Source organism: Bombina bombina, chromosome 2, assembly GCF_027579735.1.
Source record: "Bombina bombina isolate aBomBom1 chromosome 2, aBomBom1.pri, whole genome shotgun sequence".
NCBI lineage: Eukaryota > Metazoa > Chordata > Amphibia > Anura > Bombinatoridae > Bombina > Bombina bombina.
In genome coordinates this window covers 203,902,282-203,923,064 of record NC_069500.1, presented here as the reverse complement: position 1 = coordinate 203,923,064, position 20,783 = coordinate 203,902,282, and the positions used below count along the sequence as shown (strand labels likewise).

Below are 20,783 nucleotides of genomic sequence, written 5' to 3'. Positions count from 1 at the left end.
TATTAGGGACTGTTCAAAATTCTGTAAACTAAGTTCGAGCTCATGTCGCACTTTCACTCCCCAAGTATACTCCGCCGCCATCTTAGTATCGTTATCCATTATAGCTGATCTCCGTAAGTAGATTGTAATGAAACTTAGACAGGTTGCAGTCGTTTTATCCGCTCCACTTAGCTTCCGAAAACATGTAGTCTCACCAGATGTGGTGTATACCGCCTCAATGCCAGAAATTTAGGACAAATAACTTGAAAAACACTGTCTTAGAGAGAGGAGCTTCAGGGAGACGCGTCCTGTCTATTCAAAGGCTAGCTCCACCCCCCTACACCAGATTTTTTATTGTTTTAAAAGATACTGTAGATAATCCCTTTATTACCCATTCCCTAGTTTTGCATAACCAACACAGTTATATAAATACACTTGTTTACCTCTGTGATTACCTTGTATCTTAGCCTCTGCAAACTACCCCCTTATTTTAGTTCTTTTGACAGACATGCATTTTAGCCAATCAGTGCTGGCTCCTAGGAACTCCACGTGCGTGAGCACAGTGTTATCTATATGACACACATGAACTAACACCCTCTAGTGGTGAAAAACTGTCAAAATGCCCTGAGAAAAGAGGCGGCCTTCAAGGGCTTAAAAATTAGCATATGAACCTCCTAGGTTTAGCTTTCAACAAAGAATACCAAGAGAACAAAGCAAAATAGGTGATAAAAGTAAATTGGAAAATTGTTTAAAATTACATGCCCTATCTGAATCATGAACGTTTATTTTGGACTAGACTGTCCCTTTAAAGCTGTTATCGTTTCTATGTAGAAATCCTCCGAAGTCATAAGGAGTGTGGTGATCAAAAACTCGCCAGCACGGACAGAAATAATACAAAATCTTTGGGATTTTTTTAGGCCTTGTGTTGTAATTGAGGAGTTTCTCCTTCACAGCCTAGCAAGATAAACCGCTTTCAAGCTAACAATGAGCATTTTCTAAAATTTGAGAGACCTCACAGTACTGACAAGACTTCTTAGATCGTGGAGAGCTTTAGATCGTCTGGCACATGGCATTTGCTACATGTGTTTTCTAAAGCATTGGTTACTTTGGCTTCCAAATAAATTGTATATTGGAGTCATGTTTTTTTCTGTCTACCCACCCTTATATTCACTCATTCTGTCGTTTGTTTGTTTTTTGGTGGTGGCACTTCTAGGGTGAGCGAAGATGAATGAAAATTAACTCATACAGAGATTTCCTTTTCTCACTTCCCTAAGTGCCACTTGCCACACAATACTTCCTTTTGTTTGCTGACGGTATGTTGGAAGTTTGGGTTTAAGTACGTTCCTCCTAAACAGGGAACTACTTTTCATTGATGAATGCCATTTAGGGAAGTAGGGAATGGAAATTTTTTGGATGATTTCATTTTTCTTACGAACATAAAAGTTGTGTTTTAAAGGGACAGTGTACTGAAAAATTGTTTACATTGATTTGTTAAACCAGCTGCAGAGTATAAAATGTATGGGGAATTGTTCCTTTAGGTTTAATTTAGTGTATGAAATAGCTGTCTGTGCTAATTGAAACTTCACTTTATCATTACAAAGTAACAGTTTCATCTCTTATTTGTTCTAGACACTGGTGTTTAGTCATTTCTGTTGCATTAATAGATTTTTTTGTTTATGCGGCAGGCTGTTACTCTGCTCCCTGACAGTACTGGTTTACAGGTTTTGTTATTTTTTTCAGATATTACTCTAAATACATAAGCACATCTTAAACTACTGATATCTAATTCCTTGGGCTTAAATTGCAAACTGACGTAATGACAATTCACACTTCAAAGGCTGATTTTGTTATTGAGACATTGCGCTCAGACATTTTCTATCATGTATATGAGAAAGCAGAAATTAAACATATTACTAGTTTTTTTGCATGAAAAACAGCAGGTTAAATAGCTTTAACAAACACCCTTAGCAACAAATTACTCACTAACATGAAAATAAGTTTTGTTGAAGAAAGGAACAGCCATTAAAGAAGGCTATATATTTAAAAGTGCACTCATGTATGCAGCAAATAAAGTCTATCCACATTGATTAAATTGCTGTATCTGTATAGTGAGTCAACTTTTGAGCTTAATGCTCCTTTTTAAAGTGACATGAAACCCCAAATTTTTCTTTTATGATTCAGATAGAGCATACATTTTTAAACTTTCCAATTAACTTCTGTTATCAATTTGCTTCATTCTCTTGGTATCCATTGTTGAAGGAGCAGCAATGTACTACTGGAATCTAGCCGAACAGATCGGTAACCCAATGACAACAGGCATATATATGCAGCCACCAATCAGTAGCTAGCTGCCTACCTAGGTATGCCTTTCAACAAAGGTTACAAAGAGAACTAAGCCAATTAGATAATAGAGCATACAATTCTAAACAACTTTCCAATTTACTTCTATTTGAATCATGAAATAAAAATGTGGGTTTCATGTCCTTTAACCCTATGAGTGCTAACGGCTCTGATCCTTTCGTAAATTGTTCCAGTCAGGTGTTGACAGCTCAGAGCCGTCGCTAGCACTAGCCCACCTTGAGGGCATTCTGGGGACTCCCACCCCGGTGATCTGGCCTGTATAGTGACAGGCATCGCCGGGCTTCACGTTTCGCACGGTGACGTCACGCGCAATTACGTGATGATGTCACCGTGCAACTTTATTTAATTTACAATGTTTATTTACAATGTACAATATAGGGAAATGGGGGCATGCTGCTTAGAAGCTTGTATCTCGGGCATCTAAGCAGCTACAGCCCCATAAGACCCACCATTGAAAAGGTAATCACCTAACCTTTCCAACGGTATAAGTCTTGTGGATCTGGAAAAAATAAAGTAAAAAATATGTTTTAAAAAATTAATGGAAAAAAAAAGCTCAAATCCAGTTTAACACCCAGGTGGGAAATGGCTCAGCACTCAAAAGGTTAAGATATCTGAATAGTTATTGTTCTACTGTAATCTATGATGCATACATGTTATACAATTTTTAGCAAATTTAATTTGTCATTTTGATTATATTATTGCACTTTTTCCTAGGGGATACAAAGCAAAGAAACTTCAGGACAACATCCAATGTGAAATCTTTCAGACCATTTTGAGGGAGCAGTGGAGTCATATAAGAAAGAAATAGTGCACCAGTTACCCAGTAATAGCCCAGAGGACTTAGAGCAAAATCTGGATCAAATAACACAGTGGATTCAGCAGTGGATAAAGGATAACAACTGAACACGCTTATGAAAGACAACTATATTACTTATAAATAACATTAGCGGTCCCAAAGATCTTGCTGTTGGTTTCATGTGTATTTACGTAGGAATGGGCAGAAGGATCATTCCATGTAGCGCTAATTTCCAGCACTCTGTAATATTTTTAGTGAGACCTGATGTACATATATTGTAAAATGATTAAACAATATCTCCTATCTTAAGGATACAGATGTGGTGTTAGCAACTGATCCTATTATATTGCTTTTACAGCTATACTCTGCTTGACCTTTAGATCCTGCGATTGTTGTGTATTTTACCTTTGTCTGATTGGCCACAAGTGATCATATGACCAAGTTTTATGCAGGTATATGCTGCACATTTATAGTTCAAGCAGGAAACTGCTGCGTTACATACGTTTTGCTTTTCACAAGAGCATTACAAAATCTGGAGTACATCAAATATAGGTCACAGTGAAACATCATAAGCGAGTAGATCCCTACTCACTAATGTATGAGCACACATGCTTTATCTGTATTAGACGAGGTTAGATATGTAATCTGCGATCCATAATCTTGTTTAGTGCAACAGTTTATAGGTTCTGAGCATATGTTCGCAAAACCGCAATTCTTTATACATTTAACACTTTATTCATTGAATAATGGTAATAGAGGCCCACTGATATTGATTTAAAAAGGGAATACCTACAATGCTCTCTGCTCAAAGTAGAGGGGTAATTATTTATAGAAAGCTTCACATTTATAAATGATATAGTTTAATACCATACAGTGCTTTACAGCCATTTTCAATATATTGAGAAATACTGTATATTTTAAAGGAGTTTTGCATTCTCTATCCCATTGATGAGATCTTACCAGTCTCTTGTGAGGTACCACTTATTGAAGTGGATAGATAAGTGTTAAATTAATCTTAGTTATATATAAATCAAATCATACAAGCTAATTTGTAAAGACATTTAAAAAAATAAGAGCAATTATAAAGTTGACAGCATTACAGACACCGGCCAGACTATATGCATTATTTTGGTGTTTAAGAACATTGTAGGCAATGCTGCTTCTGACAGATTTATTGACCAGATCAAGCATTCTCATGTAAATGATTCTAATATTGGCCTTGAATTGGCTACACCTGTGCAGCTCACCCAGATACAATAAAGGAATCATTTGCATCAAAGGCAGCAGTATCATCCGTATTCTCAAACCCTCACATTACAAGTGTTTTCATATCTTTACACTGTACTATTTGTTCTCTTTACATGGAAAACATGTAGGTTTTTTTTTTTATTACCTGAGGCAAATGAATGTGGCTCTGAAAACTGCACAGTTTTTCAGAAATATTCAAATTGTTTGCATAATGTTATATCATAGGTTTAATTCTCCCTCTCTGTCACCATCCCTAATTAACTATCAACACACCTTTTATTAAATGTCGCCAGACAAAGCAGGGGCATTGGTCACTGAAACAACAAAGGCTTTAACGTCATGTGGTTGTGGTGATTTTGTGATTCTAGCCGATTTGTTTTCTTAACTATGTAAATTCTTAAATATGTACTAGCTTGACTCATTTTATAAAATACAAGATCACTTGTACTGTTTTCTAGTGAACTCATTTTGTTGGTATCAACAAGTTCAATAGAGATATATAAAATTGTATAAATAAATGTCATTTAAATGATCTTTATAATATGTCTGCATTACAATGTTGCTTTAATTTTTTTTGCAAAGTAAAAAGCTGCACAATTTTTGAAAGTTCACTTCACTCTGTCATTAAAGGGACGTAGACGTGCAAAAAGAAAATGCTTTACTGTGGTGGTCAACTCTAGAGCAGCAATGCACAACTGGAAACGGACCTAGCTGAACACATCTGATGAGCGAATGAGAAGAGGCATATGTGTGTGTATAGCCACCAATCACCAGCTAGGCATAAGTAGTGCATTGTTGCTCCTGCATTTACCTAGTTATCCTTCTCTCTCTCTATATAGTCTTTATTTCGGTTGTAAAATTACAAACTTGGTATTAATTACATTACTCATTCACCATATTCCGAGGATAAGAAATAAATGTACATAAGACCCTTTAAAACGTTTCGCACTTGTGCACCCAATACTTCTTTCATTTTCCTTTTGTTTGTCAGGAGTCTTTTTGACACTTGCAAGAGTTCCAATATAGCGACTCAACTGTCTAAGATTTGGTCAGGGCAGTTTGGCATGGATCCCCCACATGACATCACTTCAGTCCAGTGAAAAAGTCAGATTACTTCTTTACAGTTTCCAAAGTCTATTATCAGAGTCTTTTAATTATGCATCAAAACAACCAATATAGCAACCGAGCCTTTTTTCCTGTTTTATCTAATTTGTATAACTCCTACAACGGTCAAATACTAACTAGCAGGAAGCAGTAAAATAACTTCTCTCCATCTTCCTTTTTTATTTCACAGGGGGCCCCACCAGACCAGTATCATTGCCCCCTTCCAATGTAGATTTTGAACCAATCCCCAATATGTAAGATATGCTTAAAAATCCAACCTCCATTCTCTTCTTAAAGGACCAGTAAATACAGTAGATGTGCATAATCAACAAATGCTATTCTATTAATTATTGTACAAAAAGTGTAAATATAAAAAGACTGAACATTTTGTTAATGGAAGTAAATTTGAAAGTTGTTTAAAATTGCATGCTCTATCTGAATTATTTATTTTTTGTCTTGTGTCCCTTTTAACTGTGCTAATAAAATACATCAGAGTTCCTCAACAGATCTAGGATTTGTTTGTGTTGTGGCAGAAGATGAATATTTTTTCATACACGGTGATATTCTGGCCCACAGATCACCTAGCACATCTGTCTGTTCACAGTAAATCTGTTGGAAGAGGGCATGTTCCCTACCTGAAATTTCTGTTCTCTTGATTTTACTGTAATTGGGTCATTAGTAACCTTAATGATTGCTGTTTCAGTGGCGTATTAGGGGCAAAATCCAGATTGCAATGGATCAAGGAGGGGGTTTAATGTGAGGAAATGTGATAAATATGTATATACAAGGGACAGGTAGTGAGGTGAGAGGAGGATATAAGGGCAGAAACGTCTTCCTCAGTAATGGGCGAAAGAGCTGAATCTGTGGGTTTTAGACGTCCGCTAATGGAGAGGTTGGAGACTGATAGTATGCTGAGAGATGATTTTGTTACTGATGGAATCAATTTTGTTGTTTAAGTGGCTGGCAAAATCTTGAGCTGTGAGAGAAGTGGTGATAGGAGGTGGAGAAGGGTAATAAAAGTGGAGAACAGACATTTTAGGTTTGAAGAAAGAGTAGAGATAAGAATAGAAAAGTAATCCTGCTTAGAGGCAGAATAGTAGGCGTTTAAGATGAATTTGTAGTGATGAAAGTCAGCTGAACACTTTCCAATGTTAGCAAAAAAAAAACATCCCTAGAGTGGGATGGAAGAGAAAGTATGCCTCTAAACACATCTGTGTTTAGAGGCATACTTTTCTTCCATCCCACCCTAGGGATGGTTTTTTTTTGCTAAAATTTGATAATACATGCCTATACACAACCATTTAGGTTAGAACATTAATTAGCAATTGTTGTTTTGGACAAGGCTTCTGAGTGGCTATATATATACACTACCCAGCTACACTTCAGTATATAATAACTCTTTCCAATGTCACTCAGCAGTATGTGAACATCTGCGTAGGTAGCGTGTAAGAGGAGTAAACCAGGGCTGAGGATTAATGTGTGACTTCCAAGATATGGTAGGTACCAAACTGTCAAGGAACGATGTCAGAGTGGAGTTATAGTACAGGGTACGTTGTGGTTATTAAGGGAATCAGAATAATAGCAAGGATTGAACACCACATGGCAAATGACAAGACTTTAGCAATAACATCACAATAAATACAGGACCTATTTAACCCCTTAACGACCATCGTTATGCCCTGGGCTTCTCTCTGCCGCGATCCTGCTCAAAATAGCGAGATTGTGCTATTTCTGCATGCCTCACGAGTGAGGCACTGCAGAAATAGATTTGCAGAGTTATCGATGCAGAGAGGGCCCTCTCTGCATCGCACAGCGGTGTTACCGATCGTTGGTGGGTGGGAGGCCCATCGCTTGGAGGGATGCGGGAGTTGCGCGTGACGATTTAGAAGAAAAAAAAACGCTAAAAGCGGCAGGAAGGAGGGAGAGGGGGGATCCTGATTATATTGCTTAGTGATGGGAATAGGAGAGTGGGAAGTCGATCTGGGAGGGGGGTAGGTTATTGAGGGGGTCAGCTACATTACAGAAAAAAATTGCTTTTCTTTTTTAAATGCCTAATTTGCAGCAAACTGTGTACTGGCAGACAGCTTCCAGTACCTAAGATGGTGGCATTTAGGTAGAGGGGGTAGGGTTAAAGAGCTGTTTGGGGGGGATCAGGGAGGTTGGGGGATAAGGGGGGGTTCCTACACTGCAGAAAATATATATATTAAAAAAAAAATCATGGGGGGGGGAAGCCTTTTATTTTAGTACTGGCAGACTTACTGCCAGTACTTAAGATGGTGGTGACAATTGTGAGGTGGGGGAGGGAAGAGAGCTGTTTGAGAGGGATCAGGGGGTGGGATGTGGGAGGCTGATCTCTACACTAAAGCTAAAATTAACCCTACAAGCTACCTAATTAACCCCTTCTTTGCTGGGCATTACACAAGTGTGGTGTGCAGCGGCCTTCTAATTACCAAAAAGCAATACCAAAGCCATATATGTCTGCTATTTCTGAACAAAGGGGATCCCAGAGAAGCATTTACAACCACTTGTGCCTTTATTGCATAAGCTAGTTGTGAAAAAGTTAACGATTTTTTTTATTTGATCGCGTTTGGCCTAGATCAATACTTTGGGTTGTGTACTAAAAAAAATAATATAGTTTTGATAGGTAAATATAAAAAAATGCTCTTTCTGTTTAAATGTAGTGATGGCAAAAATGCTCTGGTCTTTTGGGCAACTTTTTGTCTAAAATGCTCGGTCCTTAAGGGGTTAATAGCCTACAATCATATACTCAATTCACTTACCAAAAGAGAGTTACACAGGAACCAGAAGACAGTGAATTGTGAAGGAGATGGTACAGGACTCAATATTTACTGTAAATAAATTGAGAGTTTACAAAATATTTAACTGAATAATATTAGACATTGCGCACGTTACTAAATATAAGGAATTGTTGTGGACAATTATGAAGATTAAAGGGTGTTGAAAATTTGTTCTGGTTTACTTTATCTGTTGACTAACAAAGCAGTTCCTAGTTCACATAAAATTTAAGCAAGGTTTTCTTTTCATTTCCTGGCTTAAAACAAATAAAAACACCAGGTATGTTTTCCCTGAAACAGAATCTACTGCAGGAGAAATAAATAAGAGATTTGTACTTTAAAAATAATGTGTTGGGATTAACAACTAAAATGAAGGGATTGTTTTAACAAGTGTGTATGCATATACTGTATATATTTAAATACTTACTTAATACATACTTCTGGGTCATTTATCTGTGCTGCGCTGTTATCTATCACATAAACATGGCAAAATAACATTTACCTATCAAATCCCAATGCTGTTTAGCTTTCATTAGTTTTCTAAATATTAGTATAATAAAACTACATCGGTTTTAATGTACAAGGCATTGCTTTTTCTGTAATTAAAGGGAGATAAAACACAAATTCGTTTTTTCCCCATAATTTAGATACAGAATACCATTTTGTATCCTTTTGTTGAAGGAGCAGCCATGCACTACTGTGAGCTAGCTGAACACATCAAGTAAGCCAATGACAAGAGGCATATATATATATATGCTGCCACCAATCAGCTAGCTCCCACTAGTGCACTGCTGCTCCTGCCTAGGTATGCTTATCTTTAAAGGATACTAAGAGAACAAAGCAAATTAGATAATTTGATAATGATAGTCATGCAATTTAGGATTTAGAGCAAAGCAACTCTGCTATGTCTCCAATCTGAGATTACCGTGCCTCCCTTTCTTTTCTCTTTTTTTTTTCCTCCTTTCAACTACGCACACAACTTAATTGTTAGACTCACCCACATACAAAGTATATTGTTTGTTTATGTGCACATATACAGTATCCCACAAAAGTGAGTACACCCCTCACATTTTTATAAATATTTTATTCTATCTTTTCATGTGAGAACACTGAAGAAATTACACTTTGCTACAATGTAAAGTAGTGAGTGTACAGCCTGTATAACAGTGTAAACTTGCTGTCTTCTCAAAATAACTCAACACACAGCCATTAATGTCTAAACCATTGGCAACAAAAGTGAGTACACCCCTAAGTGGAAATGTCCAAATTGGACCCAATTAGCCATTTTCCCTCCACGGTGTCATGTGACTCGTTAGTGTTACAAGGTCTCAGGTGTGAATAGGGAGCAGGTGTGTGCTCTCACATTCTCTCGTACTGGTCACTGGAAGCTCAACATGCCACCTCATGGCAAAGAACTCTCTAAGGATCTGAAAAAAAGAATTGTTGCTCTACATAAAGATGGCCTAGGCTATAAGATTGCCAGACCCTGAAACTGAGCTGCAGCACGGTGGGCAAGACCATACAGCAGTTTCACAGGACAGGTTCCACTCAGAGTAGGCCTCGCCATGGTCAACCAAAGAAGTTGAGTGCACGTGCTTAGCGTCATAGCCAGAGATTGTCTTTGGGAAATAGACGTATGAGTGCTGCCAGCATTGCTGCAGAGGTTGAAGGGGGTGGGGGATCAGCCTGTCAATGCTCAGATCATACGCTGCACACTGCATCAAATTGGTCTGCATGGCTGTCGTCCCAGAAGAAAGCCTCTTCTAAAGATGATGCACAAGAAAGCCTGCAAACAGTTTGCTGAAGACAAGCAGACTAAGGACATGGATTAATGGAACCATGTCCTGTGGTCCGATGAGACCAAGATAAACTAATTTGGTTCAGATGGTGTCAAGCGTGTGTGGCGGCAACCAGGTGAGGAGTACAAAGACAAATGTGTCTTGCCTACAGTCAAACATGGTGGTGGGAGTGTCATGGTCTGGGCCTTCATGAGGGCTGCCGGCACTGGGGAGCTACAGTTTATTGAGGAAACCTTGAACGCCAAAATGTACTGTGACATACTGAAGCAGAGTATGATACCATCCCTTCGGAGACTGGGCCGCAGGGCAGTATTTCAACATGATAACTACCCCAAACACACCTCTAAGATGACCACTGCCTTGCTAAAGAAGCTGAGGGTAAAGGTGATGGACTGGCCAAGCATGTCTCCAGACCTAAACCCTATTGAGCATCTGTGGGGCATCCTCAAACGGAAGGTGGGGGAGCGCAAGGTCTTTAACATCCACCAGCTCCGTGATGTCCTCATGGAGGAGTGGAAGAAGTCTCCATTGGCAACCTGTGAAGCTCTGGTGAACTCCATGCCCAAGAGGGTTAAGGCAGTGCTGGAAAATAATGGTGACCACAAAAAATATTGACACTTTGGGCCCAATTTGGACATTTCCACTTAGGGGTTTACTCACTTTTGTTGCCAACAGTTTAGTCAGTGTTGAGTTATTTTGAGGGATAGCAAATTTACACTGTTATACAGGATGTACACTCACTACTTTACATTGTAGAAAAGTGTCATTTCTTCAATGTTGTCACATGAAAAGATCTAATAAAATATTTACAAAAATGTGAGGGATGTACTTTTGTGAGATACTGTATATATATATATATATATATATATGTGTGTGTGTATACTGTATATGTGTGTGTATATATGTATGTATATATATATATATATATATATATTGTGAGGGAGGGTGGAAGTCTTGTTGAGTTCCCACACTTTTTTTGTAGGACTTGACCCCTGTATATCTATATCTAATCATTTATATATACAGTATAGGTATAAATATATATTTGTGCGTGATATTCTAAGTTATTTTTTTAATTGTGTCAGGTTTGTGCGCAAATGAAAACGGTTTACTTTTAACCTGTAATACGAGCACAACCTGATGCGTGCAAAAACTTACTTCTAGCACAGTTAAAACAAGTTTTACTTGGAAAACAATAAAGCTGGAAAAATTGGAGGCCAGGATTCTCAACAAGAAAAGACTTAAATCATGTGTACATTACATCAAAGGCACACAAGTCTTTACAGCACACATTTGTACATTATATATTCAGCCTAACTCCAAAGTACGTGTGTAAGGAGAACCAGGAAAGTTTTACTTTTACTATTGGCCAGCAGAATCAGAACTAATGACAATATTAAAGACATTACAATTGCATCTAACAAACACAAATTGTCCCTCTTCGCGGATGACATCTTATTCACTTTATCTACATGGTCTACAGCATTATTATCCATCTCGCACCTAGGAACTAGACAGATATGGTAAGTGGTCAAAAACAAAATCCCAAATTCTGCAATTGTATATCTCTCCTGAGACCCAAACTCAAATATCTCATGTTTTGTTCATACTGGTGTGAACAAAACTAAATTATTTACCTAGGGGTTAAAAAAACTAAATGTCCTGAATCACTGCAGGTACCAACATAATATTGACCTTACCTGGGCTCCTACCTTATGATGATGCACTATATTACAAGACGGGTAATAATGGAGAGATTACCTCATCCCCCACCCTTACTGGATCTCCTCTTTTTTCCTTCTTCTTTCCCTATGTTCTTTCCCCTCTTTTTCTTGCTATTGCTTCATTTCTTCTTCATCGCTCTGTTTTTCCTCTTCTTTTCCTTTTCTTTTTTTTTCTCTTTTATCTAATCATTGTAAAAAAGGGGTTTCCTCAACTACAGATGGACAGATACTAAGGTTGGCCTATTCAGAGGCCTATGTTGTTTATATGCAATTTTTGTCCTTATTGATTCACAGTAGAAGCTGCATGTTCATAATCTATAATTGCAACCGGATGGAATTCAATAGTATGCTATTGTATCATGTACTGTGTATCTCCTGTCATGTTTTATGAACCTGTTCAATAAAAACTTTATATATAAAAAAAAAAACAAAAAAACAAAAAACTAAATGTCCTATATCACTCTAATACTAACTATAATGACCTAATTAGGAAAATAACATCAGAACTAAACTCCTGGAACTCACAATCCTACCTCTAATGGGTTGGCCGTATACACTCCATTAAAATTACTATTTTGCCAAAAATCCTTTATTATTTCCAAACTATTCTAGGACTAGTCCCTGTTAGATATATCACAAATCTGCAAGGCCTATTGGATAAAATAATTTGGCAAGACAAAATACAAAGGCAAAATAACCGTTATGTACAATTTTAGGGATAGGGGAGGCTTAGGCACACCAATCTGTTACTTTATTTTTTTGCAAAACACTTGGAGAGAATAATTAATTGGTGTTTGTAGGAATAGCAACAATCAATGAGTCCAGCTAGAAAATTATTTCATATAAACTAACATATTGGGAGATCAGTACTGGTTAGATAAACAACATAGGAAGTCTTCCTATTCGAAAAATTATCTGATCAAAGAAACACTATCAATCTGGGATAAAATAATTAAATCTAAAGCACAAATTTCCACTGTTCCATGATTTCCATCCCCCTTATTAAACAATCCACTTCTCCCCTTTGGATCTCCACCAACACTAATAGAAATTAACGTCTCACTTGATATAGGATATGACCAGATAGTTTTATATTTGTTACAGTTGTAATGGTTAAATTTTCCAGTTTATGCTAAATTATCTTCATAATTTTATTTTTGTTGAGTTATACCAGCCTGTCTACCAATAGTGCTTATGTTAGCTAGTCTTAGATGATGACTGCTTATCACTCATCTTTCTGAAAGACTGTTTCTTCGTTAATGGACATTTGCAATTACTATCCTTACTAAAAGAACTACTTTATCAACAAAATGGACATTACTGTACGGATGTTGGAGTTCTCTATATGCCCTTTTTGTCCTTTATATGATAATTTCTACTTGATGTTGCTATGTTAATCTTACAATTAATTTCTACAAATAAGCTTCAATAAAGAGTACAGAGGTTGTGCCATATCTATTCTACCGGCTCAGACAGATGCTGGAGAGATTGTGGAGGGCTCTCTCCTACATATCTGGTGCGAATGTAAAATTGTCAAAACTTACTGGGCCTGTGTGATTGACACTATGCAAACAGTACTCACATTCCCACTAAAAAGTGACCTTGTAACAATGCTCATGAATAGAAATATTTAGATTCCTTGCAAATTAAAAGTAACACTTCCAATCAATGTTCAACCCCGACTCTGAGGTACTGGAAAAGAAAAACTCTCTTTATCAGAGTGGGTTAATCTGGTTTCTTACACTCTTAGAAATATATATAATGTATTTATTTTTCATAGGTAAATAAAAAAAAATCTGTTTATATAGAGTGGGAGTAGTAGCAAAAATGCTAAAAATTCTCCAATACTTAAAGCAAGTTTTGCAGGGGTTAATGGGTTTAAAGAACAAAACCGGCTATTTCATATTCCATATAAACCTAAAGAAGAAAATGTTCATAGATTTTATACTTTGCAGCTGGTATAACAAGTCATTGGGAAAAAAAAAACTATTTTGCAGGACATTGACCTTTTAAGTTTCTTATCAAGAATATAGCCGAATATGAAAATTGTCTATTCTGTAGAACCTTTTACTAACGAATAGAATCATAGAAAAAAACGGGATTGGTGATAACGGAGACGTTTAAGCGGCCAGTATTACCTATGAAAACTTTTTTGCTGACAGAGAGCTCCAACAGCTAGAGAAACCAGAGGGGGCGCTGTTACAGACACTAACATCGGTTACACCCAGCGCAGGTGAGGTAAGAAATGATACCTGCAGCCAGGGGGCGTGTCAGTGACGTCAGCACGGAGAAGTTGTGGTCATGTGATCGAGAGAGGAAGGCTGTCCCTGGGGAGCGGAGAGACCTAGTGACCACTGAATGGTTACAGTGTACAGGAGAGGGGAAACTGCCAGCAGAGACTGTTGGGGCGTAAGAGTGTTCATGAAAGTGAGTAGAAGAGTAAGAGACAGCTTAATAACAGTGTGAGTTTTTAGAAAGAGACTGACATGCACAACAACTGCTGCTGATCTCACAGGTGAGTTCACCTCTCACTAGGTCGTCAAGATCTATCTGCCTTTGTTTTAATGCTGCCAAAAAGTACTACAGTGAATTGTAGCCATCCCTGCGTTAAAAAGGCTAATTTCTTCCCATGATCCATCTTGATAATTGATGGGCCTTCATTGTATGCAGAGGTGAATGGCCGCTCCCATAACTTTTCCCCCATCAATATCAGTGTGTTTATATAAAGAAGTTTTTTTTTTTGTAATCCCTTAATGTACATCCGTCCCAAACAGCTACATGCACGTTGCCTGCTTTGTCTAATATGTTGGCCAGTGCCTTGGCTAAGCTGGATAACTGGGCATCATGACATAAAATGTAGTAACAGGTGCAAATACCTAACTAAAGGTTCTGTATCTACAAGACACAGAATATCAAGTATTATTATTAAAGTCACAATAAGTATTACTTCTGATTTGTAATTGAATATATTAGGGAAGTGTGTATATACATGAATAATAAAATGGGTGTAAAATTCCCTGGGGCAATCAAATGACTGAATGTAAAAAAGTGAGCAGATAAATGTAGTTGAAGAGGAAATTAGAGAGTAATCAGAATTATTATAATAATATATAAGGTCTGAACAGAAATCAAAGCCTTGCAAGAAAAACAAGTTTTTCAGTGTGAAATAAATAAGAGTACATGTAGCAAGTGCATTTATTTTGTTAAAGGGACATGAATGAAACCCACATTTTTACTATTTTTGGGGGTAAATAAAATAATTCTAATTTAAAATCGTAAATGTTAATCCATAAATAAAATGAGTACATAATCTGTTAGCCTTTTACTGTCTTGCTGATATTAGCTTTACCCATCTCTGTTCTGTCTTCTGTTTTGCCCTTTCTCTGATTTTTTTTTTTTTTTCCTTTTTATTTATTCAGTTGCTTTTTATCATTTGGACACTCTCCTGTCAACCAAAATTCTCTCATCCTTCCTCTCCATTCTTTATTTTAGTAGCCTGACAAATACAGGGAGACAAAGCTAAAATGTTTTCTTCACATTCTTGTATAGGTACTGTTTGTTTATAAACACTTCAGGCATTGGATTGTCTGGTTTACCATTATGTTTCAACACGTTTATTAATTGGTTAAACTCTCAGAATAATGTTTTTACTTTGGCTATTTTCATTCTTTCAATAGGTCTGCACTCAACCCCTTATTAAAAATTCACAGTTTTCCATAAGGGGAATCATTTTGATTTCATGAAAAAACAGTATCCAGGAGTCCTAATAAGCTTATTTATACTCTTATTATATTTAGGGTATGGACATGCTTTACTCCTAGAACTTTCATACTCATTATTTGTTTACATAGCTGCTAGAATTTGTTTTGCTATGTGATAACATATTAACTGGTGGGAGAAAACAAAAGAAATAAAGAAAAGTGGACATAGTAAGAGAACATTTTATATGAACAGAACAGTATTTTTATTTTACCCAAGTCAAGTTTTAAACTTGCTGTTTTTATTGCTCCTCATAATAAATATATATATTTTTTTATAAAGAAAGAGTATGGCATTTGGACATCATATGATTATGAGGTAAACACTGCTTTAGAACAATTAGTATCGACAAGCACAGTAATAAACATATTTTGGGAGCCTACATTGTTCGTTTCTTTCTGTATGAATGCCATTTCTTAGTCATAAAATGTTTTAAGTGTTCTACTTTGACATATTACAAATATACACTTCTTAAAGGGTTATGATTGAGTGTTGGAAAAATGCCTTATTTCCTAGATCATGTAACTGCTGTGTTACAAAGTGCCTCTTACCATGTGTTTAACCTCTGCAAAGAGATTAATACATAGTTAAAGTGTGCTCTAGAGCAGCAATACACTTTTGCTTCTGTGCAGAACATTGGTGTTGAGCTTATCGGCAGCATATGTTTGTTACGGCCAATCACCGACTTGAGTCCAGTTCAGCAGCGTATTACCATTCATTTAACTATGTATTTTTCAGGGATTAAACACAAAGATAATAACAGGATAGTTATATGTTCAAACTCATAGGAGCATTTTTTTACCACACTATTATGTCCCTTTAATTCACTTCCCTGGGGCAGTTGAAAAAACAGAATTACATTCTGTGTCTGATATCCCTTTTAAGTTAGTTTTTAGTGAAAATAGTAATTTGAATGCAAGTATTTTTCAGGGTATTTTATTGATCTTGAAACTATTGAAATTTATAATCTAAGATGCACTGAAACTATACTCCTCGTATTCTTGCTTCTAAGTATAACTGGTTTTATTTATTACATTTAATACAGAAATAATTTACAAATGTCTGCTGGAGGCACATCTTCTGATACAAGATCTAAAGGCAGAAGGACAAACGGCCTAGCTGTGCATTATGATGAGGTGCCTCTAGATTCTTCTCTCCCACAGAACAATTTGCAGAATTTACAGAATTCTGATCTTGCCCTCAGCTCAGATCCTTTACCACCTCCTCCTCTGCCACTGCACCCTCCTTTTGGGCCAGAGTTTTATCCAAGTGACAGTGAAGAGCCAGTTACCACACTTGAACTCAGACCTGTAAGGCGATTCATTCCGAGTTCTTGGAAAAACTTCTTTAGAGGAAAGCAAGAGAATCAATGGGAGGAACCCACTTCAGAAATGAACTATATTTCCAAGGTAGTAGAGTGTTCTCCTCCACCATCACCATCCCTTGCTGCGTCAGGTCCTCATGGGAAAGGCTCAGCTGTAGGTTCAAAAACAGCTAGTTCCTACCAAGATGCCTATGGTTCTGATATACCTCTACAAGACCCTTACGGCTCTCTTGGACGTCAAACACATACTGTGAAGACGTACAGTGAGAAAGTGGAAGAGTACAATTTGAGATATTCCTATATGAAGTCCTGGGCAGGCTTATTACGGATCCTCTGCATTGTAGAGCTGCTTCTTGGAGCAGCTGTTTTTGCTTGTATCACAGCTTACATCCATAAGGATAATGAATGGTACAACATGTTTGGCTACACGCAGCCTTATGGATATACTGCTAGCATGCAGGGGGGATATTACTATAATGGGCCCAAGACCCCCTTTGTACTTGTGGTGGCAGGTTTGGCCTGGCTAGTGACTATAATCCTCCTTGTCCTTGGAATGTCTATGTATTATCGAACCATTCTTCTTGATTCCAACTGGTGGCCTTTAACAGAATTTGGATTAAATATTGCTTTGTTTATTCTGTACCTGTCAGCTGCTACTGTTTATGTAAATGACACCAACCGTGGAGGACTTTGCTATTATCAGTTATTTAACACCCCAGTGAATGCTGGATTCTGCCGTGTGGAAGGAGGGCAAACAGCAGCTATCATCTTCTTGTTTGTCACCATGATTGTGTATTTAATTAGTGCAATCGTTTGTTTAAAACTTTGGAGGCATGAGGGATCCCGGAGAAGAAGGGAGTATATAGAGAATGAGGTAAGATCTAGACTATGAATGACATGTAGAATTTTGTATTAAAATATATACTAAAGCATCTTAACTGTTTGAGTGCCAAAGAGGGCATGTATTTCTCAGTAACATATTGCAGTCCTGTCTGATATATATTTTATTGCTTCACATTCTCTTATATCTGTTTTGCACAAACAGATTGAACATAACAGAAGAACCTAAAAACAACAAACAACAATCATCTTTACATATTCCCTATTGCAGCAGTGTCCATTGATTATTATTTTTTAAGGGACAGTAAACACATTCATATTTGTATATAAAATATTCAGTTATGCATAATTAAACAACTTTGCAATATATTTTGCCCTCTTTTCATGTATTTTAGCTCTGAAAATTGAAATTTTTTAATTTTCACAACTTGAAATGCACCCTGTTAAAGGGATATGAAACCCAAAAAATGTATTTTATGATTCAGATAGGGCATGCAACTTTCCAAATGTATTATATTATCTAATTTGCTTTGATCTCTTGCTATCATTTGTTAAGAAGAATACCTAGGTAGGCTAAGGAGCAGCAACACACTACTGGGAGCTAGCTGCTGATTGGTGACTGCACATATATGCCTTTTGTCATTGGTTACCTGAAGTGTTCAGCTAGCTCCCAGTAATGCATTACTGCTCCTTTAACAAAGTATACCAAGAGAACAAAGCAAATTTTATCATAGAAGAAAATTGTAAATGTATTTAAAATTGTATGATCTATCTGAATCACGAAAGAAAAAAATTAGGTCTCATGCCCCTTTAACTTTTCAAGGATAACACTGCTACTGTTCCTATTTGGCTTTTATCAGATAACAACTAATTTTATGACAGTGACTAGCTTTGTTGTCTGCAGCCTAAAGGCCAGATTGGCTTCTCCAAATAAGGGAAATAGTGGGCGGAGTTTGGCTATTGAAAAATAATTGCAGTAAAAGGAGGTTAAGACTTGACTAAGATGTTATTCTATAGCAACACAACACAAATGGTGTGTGTATATTTGTGTGTATATATTTTTCTGCAGAAGTTTAGGCACCCCTGACAATTTCCATGAGTTTCATTTATAAATAATTGGGTGTTTGGATCAGCAATTTCATTTTGATCCATCAAATAACTGAAGGACACAGTAATATTTCAGTAGTGAAATGAGGTTTATTGGATTAACAGAAAATGTGCAATATGCATCCAAACGAAATTAGACAGGTGCATAAATTTGGGCACCCTTGTCATTTTGTTGATTTGAATACCTGTAACTACCTAGCACTGATTAATTGGAGCACATAATTGGTTTGGTGAGCCCATTAAGCCTTGAACTTCATAGACAGGTGCATCCAATCACGAGAAAAGGTATTTAACCCCTTAATGACCACAGCACTTTTCCATTTTCTGTCCGTTTGGGACCAAGGCTATTTTTACATTTTTGCGGTGTTTGTGTTAAGCTGTAATTTTCCTCTTGCTCATTTACTGTACCCACACATATTATATACCATTATTCTCGCCATTAAATGGACTTTCTAAGATACCATTATTTTCATCATATCTTATAATTTACTATAAAAAAAATTATAAAATATGAGGAAAAAATTGGAAAAAAAAACACTTTTTCTAACTTTGACCCCCAAAATCTCTTACACATCTACAACCACCAAAAAACACCCATGCTAAATAGTTTCTAAATTTTGTCCTGTGTTTAGAAATGCCCAATGTTTACATGTTCTTTGCTTTTTTTGAAAGTTATAGGGCAATAAATACAAGTAGCACTTTGCTATTTCCAAACCAATTTTTTTTCAAAATTAGCGCTAGTTACATTGGAACACTGATATCTTTCAGGAATCCATGAATATCCCTTGATATGTATATATTTTTTTTAGAAGACATCCCAAAGTATTGATCTAGGCCCATTTTGGTATATTTAATGCCACCATTTCACCGCCAAATGAGATCAAATAAAAAATATCGTTCACTTTTTCACAAATATTTTCACAAACTTTAGGTTTCTCACTGAAATTATTTACAAACAACTTGTGCAATTATGGCATAAATGGTTGTAAATGCTTCTCTGGGATCCTTTTTGTTCCGAAATAGCCGACATATATGGCTTTGGCGTTGTTTTTTGGTAATTAGAAGACTGCTAAATGCCGCTGCGCACCACACATGTATTATGCCCAGCAGTGAAGGGGTTAATTAGGGAGCTTGTAGGGTTAATTTTAGCTGTAGTGTAGTAGACAACCCAAAGTATTGATCTAGGCCCATTTTGGTATATTTCATGCCACCATTTCACCGCCAAATGCGATCAAATAAAAAAAATTGTTCCCTTTTTCACAAACCTTTTCACAAACTTTAGGTTTCTCACTGAAATTATTTACAAACAGCGTGTGCAATTATGGCACAAATGGTTGTAAATGTTTCTCTGGGATCCCCTTTGTTCAGAAATAGCAGACATATATAGCTTTGGCATTGCTTTTTGGTAACTAGAAGGCTGCTAAATGCCGCTGCACATCAAACGTGTATTGTCTAGCAGTGAAGGGGTTAATTAGGGAGCTTGTAGGCTTAATTTTAGCTTTAGTGTAGAGATCAGCCTCCCACCTGACACATCAGACCCCCTGATCCCTCCCAAACAGCTCTCTTCCCGTCCCAGCCCCACAATTGTCCCTGCCATCTTAAGAACTGGCAGAAAGTCTGCCAGTACTAAAATAAAAGCTATCTTTTTTTCTTTCCCCCAGCATATTTGCATATGCTGCTGTGTAAGATCCCCCCTTAGCCCCAACCTCCCTAACCCCCCCAAACAGCTCTCTAACCCTCCCCCTCTACCTTATTGGGGGCCATCTTGGGTACTGGCAGCTGTCTTCTAGTACCCAGTTTACAATAAAATCATTATTTTTTTTATTTCTGTAGTGTAGCTTCCCCCCCCCCAAAGATCAACCCCCACCTACTCCCAGATCCCTTTTTAGTTATTTTTAAAAATGATTGCCTCTCCCCTTTCTCCCATTTTTACATTTAGATTTTTGC

The 20,783-nt window shown here is 37.0% G+C and overlaps 2 protein-coding genes across 3 annotated transcripts in view; both read left to right on the top strand.

Annotated features, from left to right (window-relative positions):
- Positions 1-5,913, top strand: part of AK6 (adenylate kinase 6) — a 42,678-nt gene extending 36,765 nt beyond the window's left edge. Inside the window, 2 exon segments of the mRNA XM_053701451.1 lie at positions 3,055-3,107; positions 3,110-5,913. Of these exon segments, the coding sequence (XP_053557426.1) occupies positions 3,055-3,107; positions 3,110-3,243 (187 nt within the window). The 3' untranslated portion in view covers positions 3,244-5,913.
- An 8,204-nt stretch (positions 5,914-14,117) lies between these two features.
- Positions 14,118-20,783, top strand: part of MARVELD2 (MARVEL domain containing 2) — a 59,682-nt gene continuing 53,016 nt past the window's right edge. Inside the window, exons 1-2 of one of the 2 annotated variants that reach the window (XM_053701450.1) lie at positions 14,118-14,233; positions 16,611-17,763. In XM_053701450.1, coding sequence (XP_053557425.1) covers positions 16,624-17,763 — 1,140 coding nt within the window. In that variant the 5' untranslated portion in view covers positions 14,118-14,233; positions 16,611-16,623. Of the gene's footprint in view, positions 14,322-16,610; positions 17,764-20,783 lie in introns of both variants that reach the window. The other variant, XM_053701449.1, reaches the window with a different exon arrangement.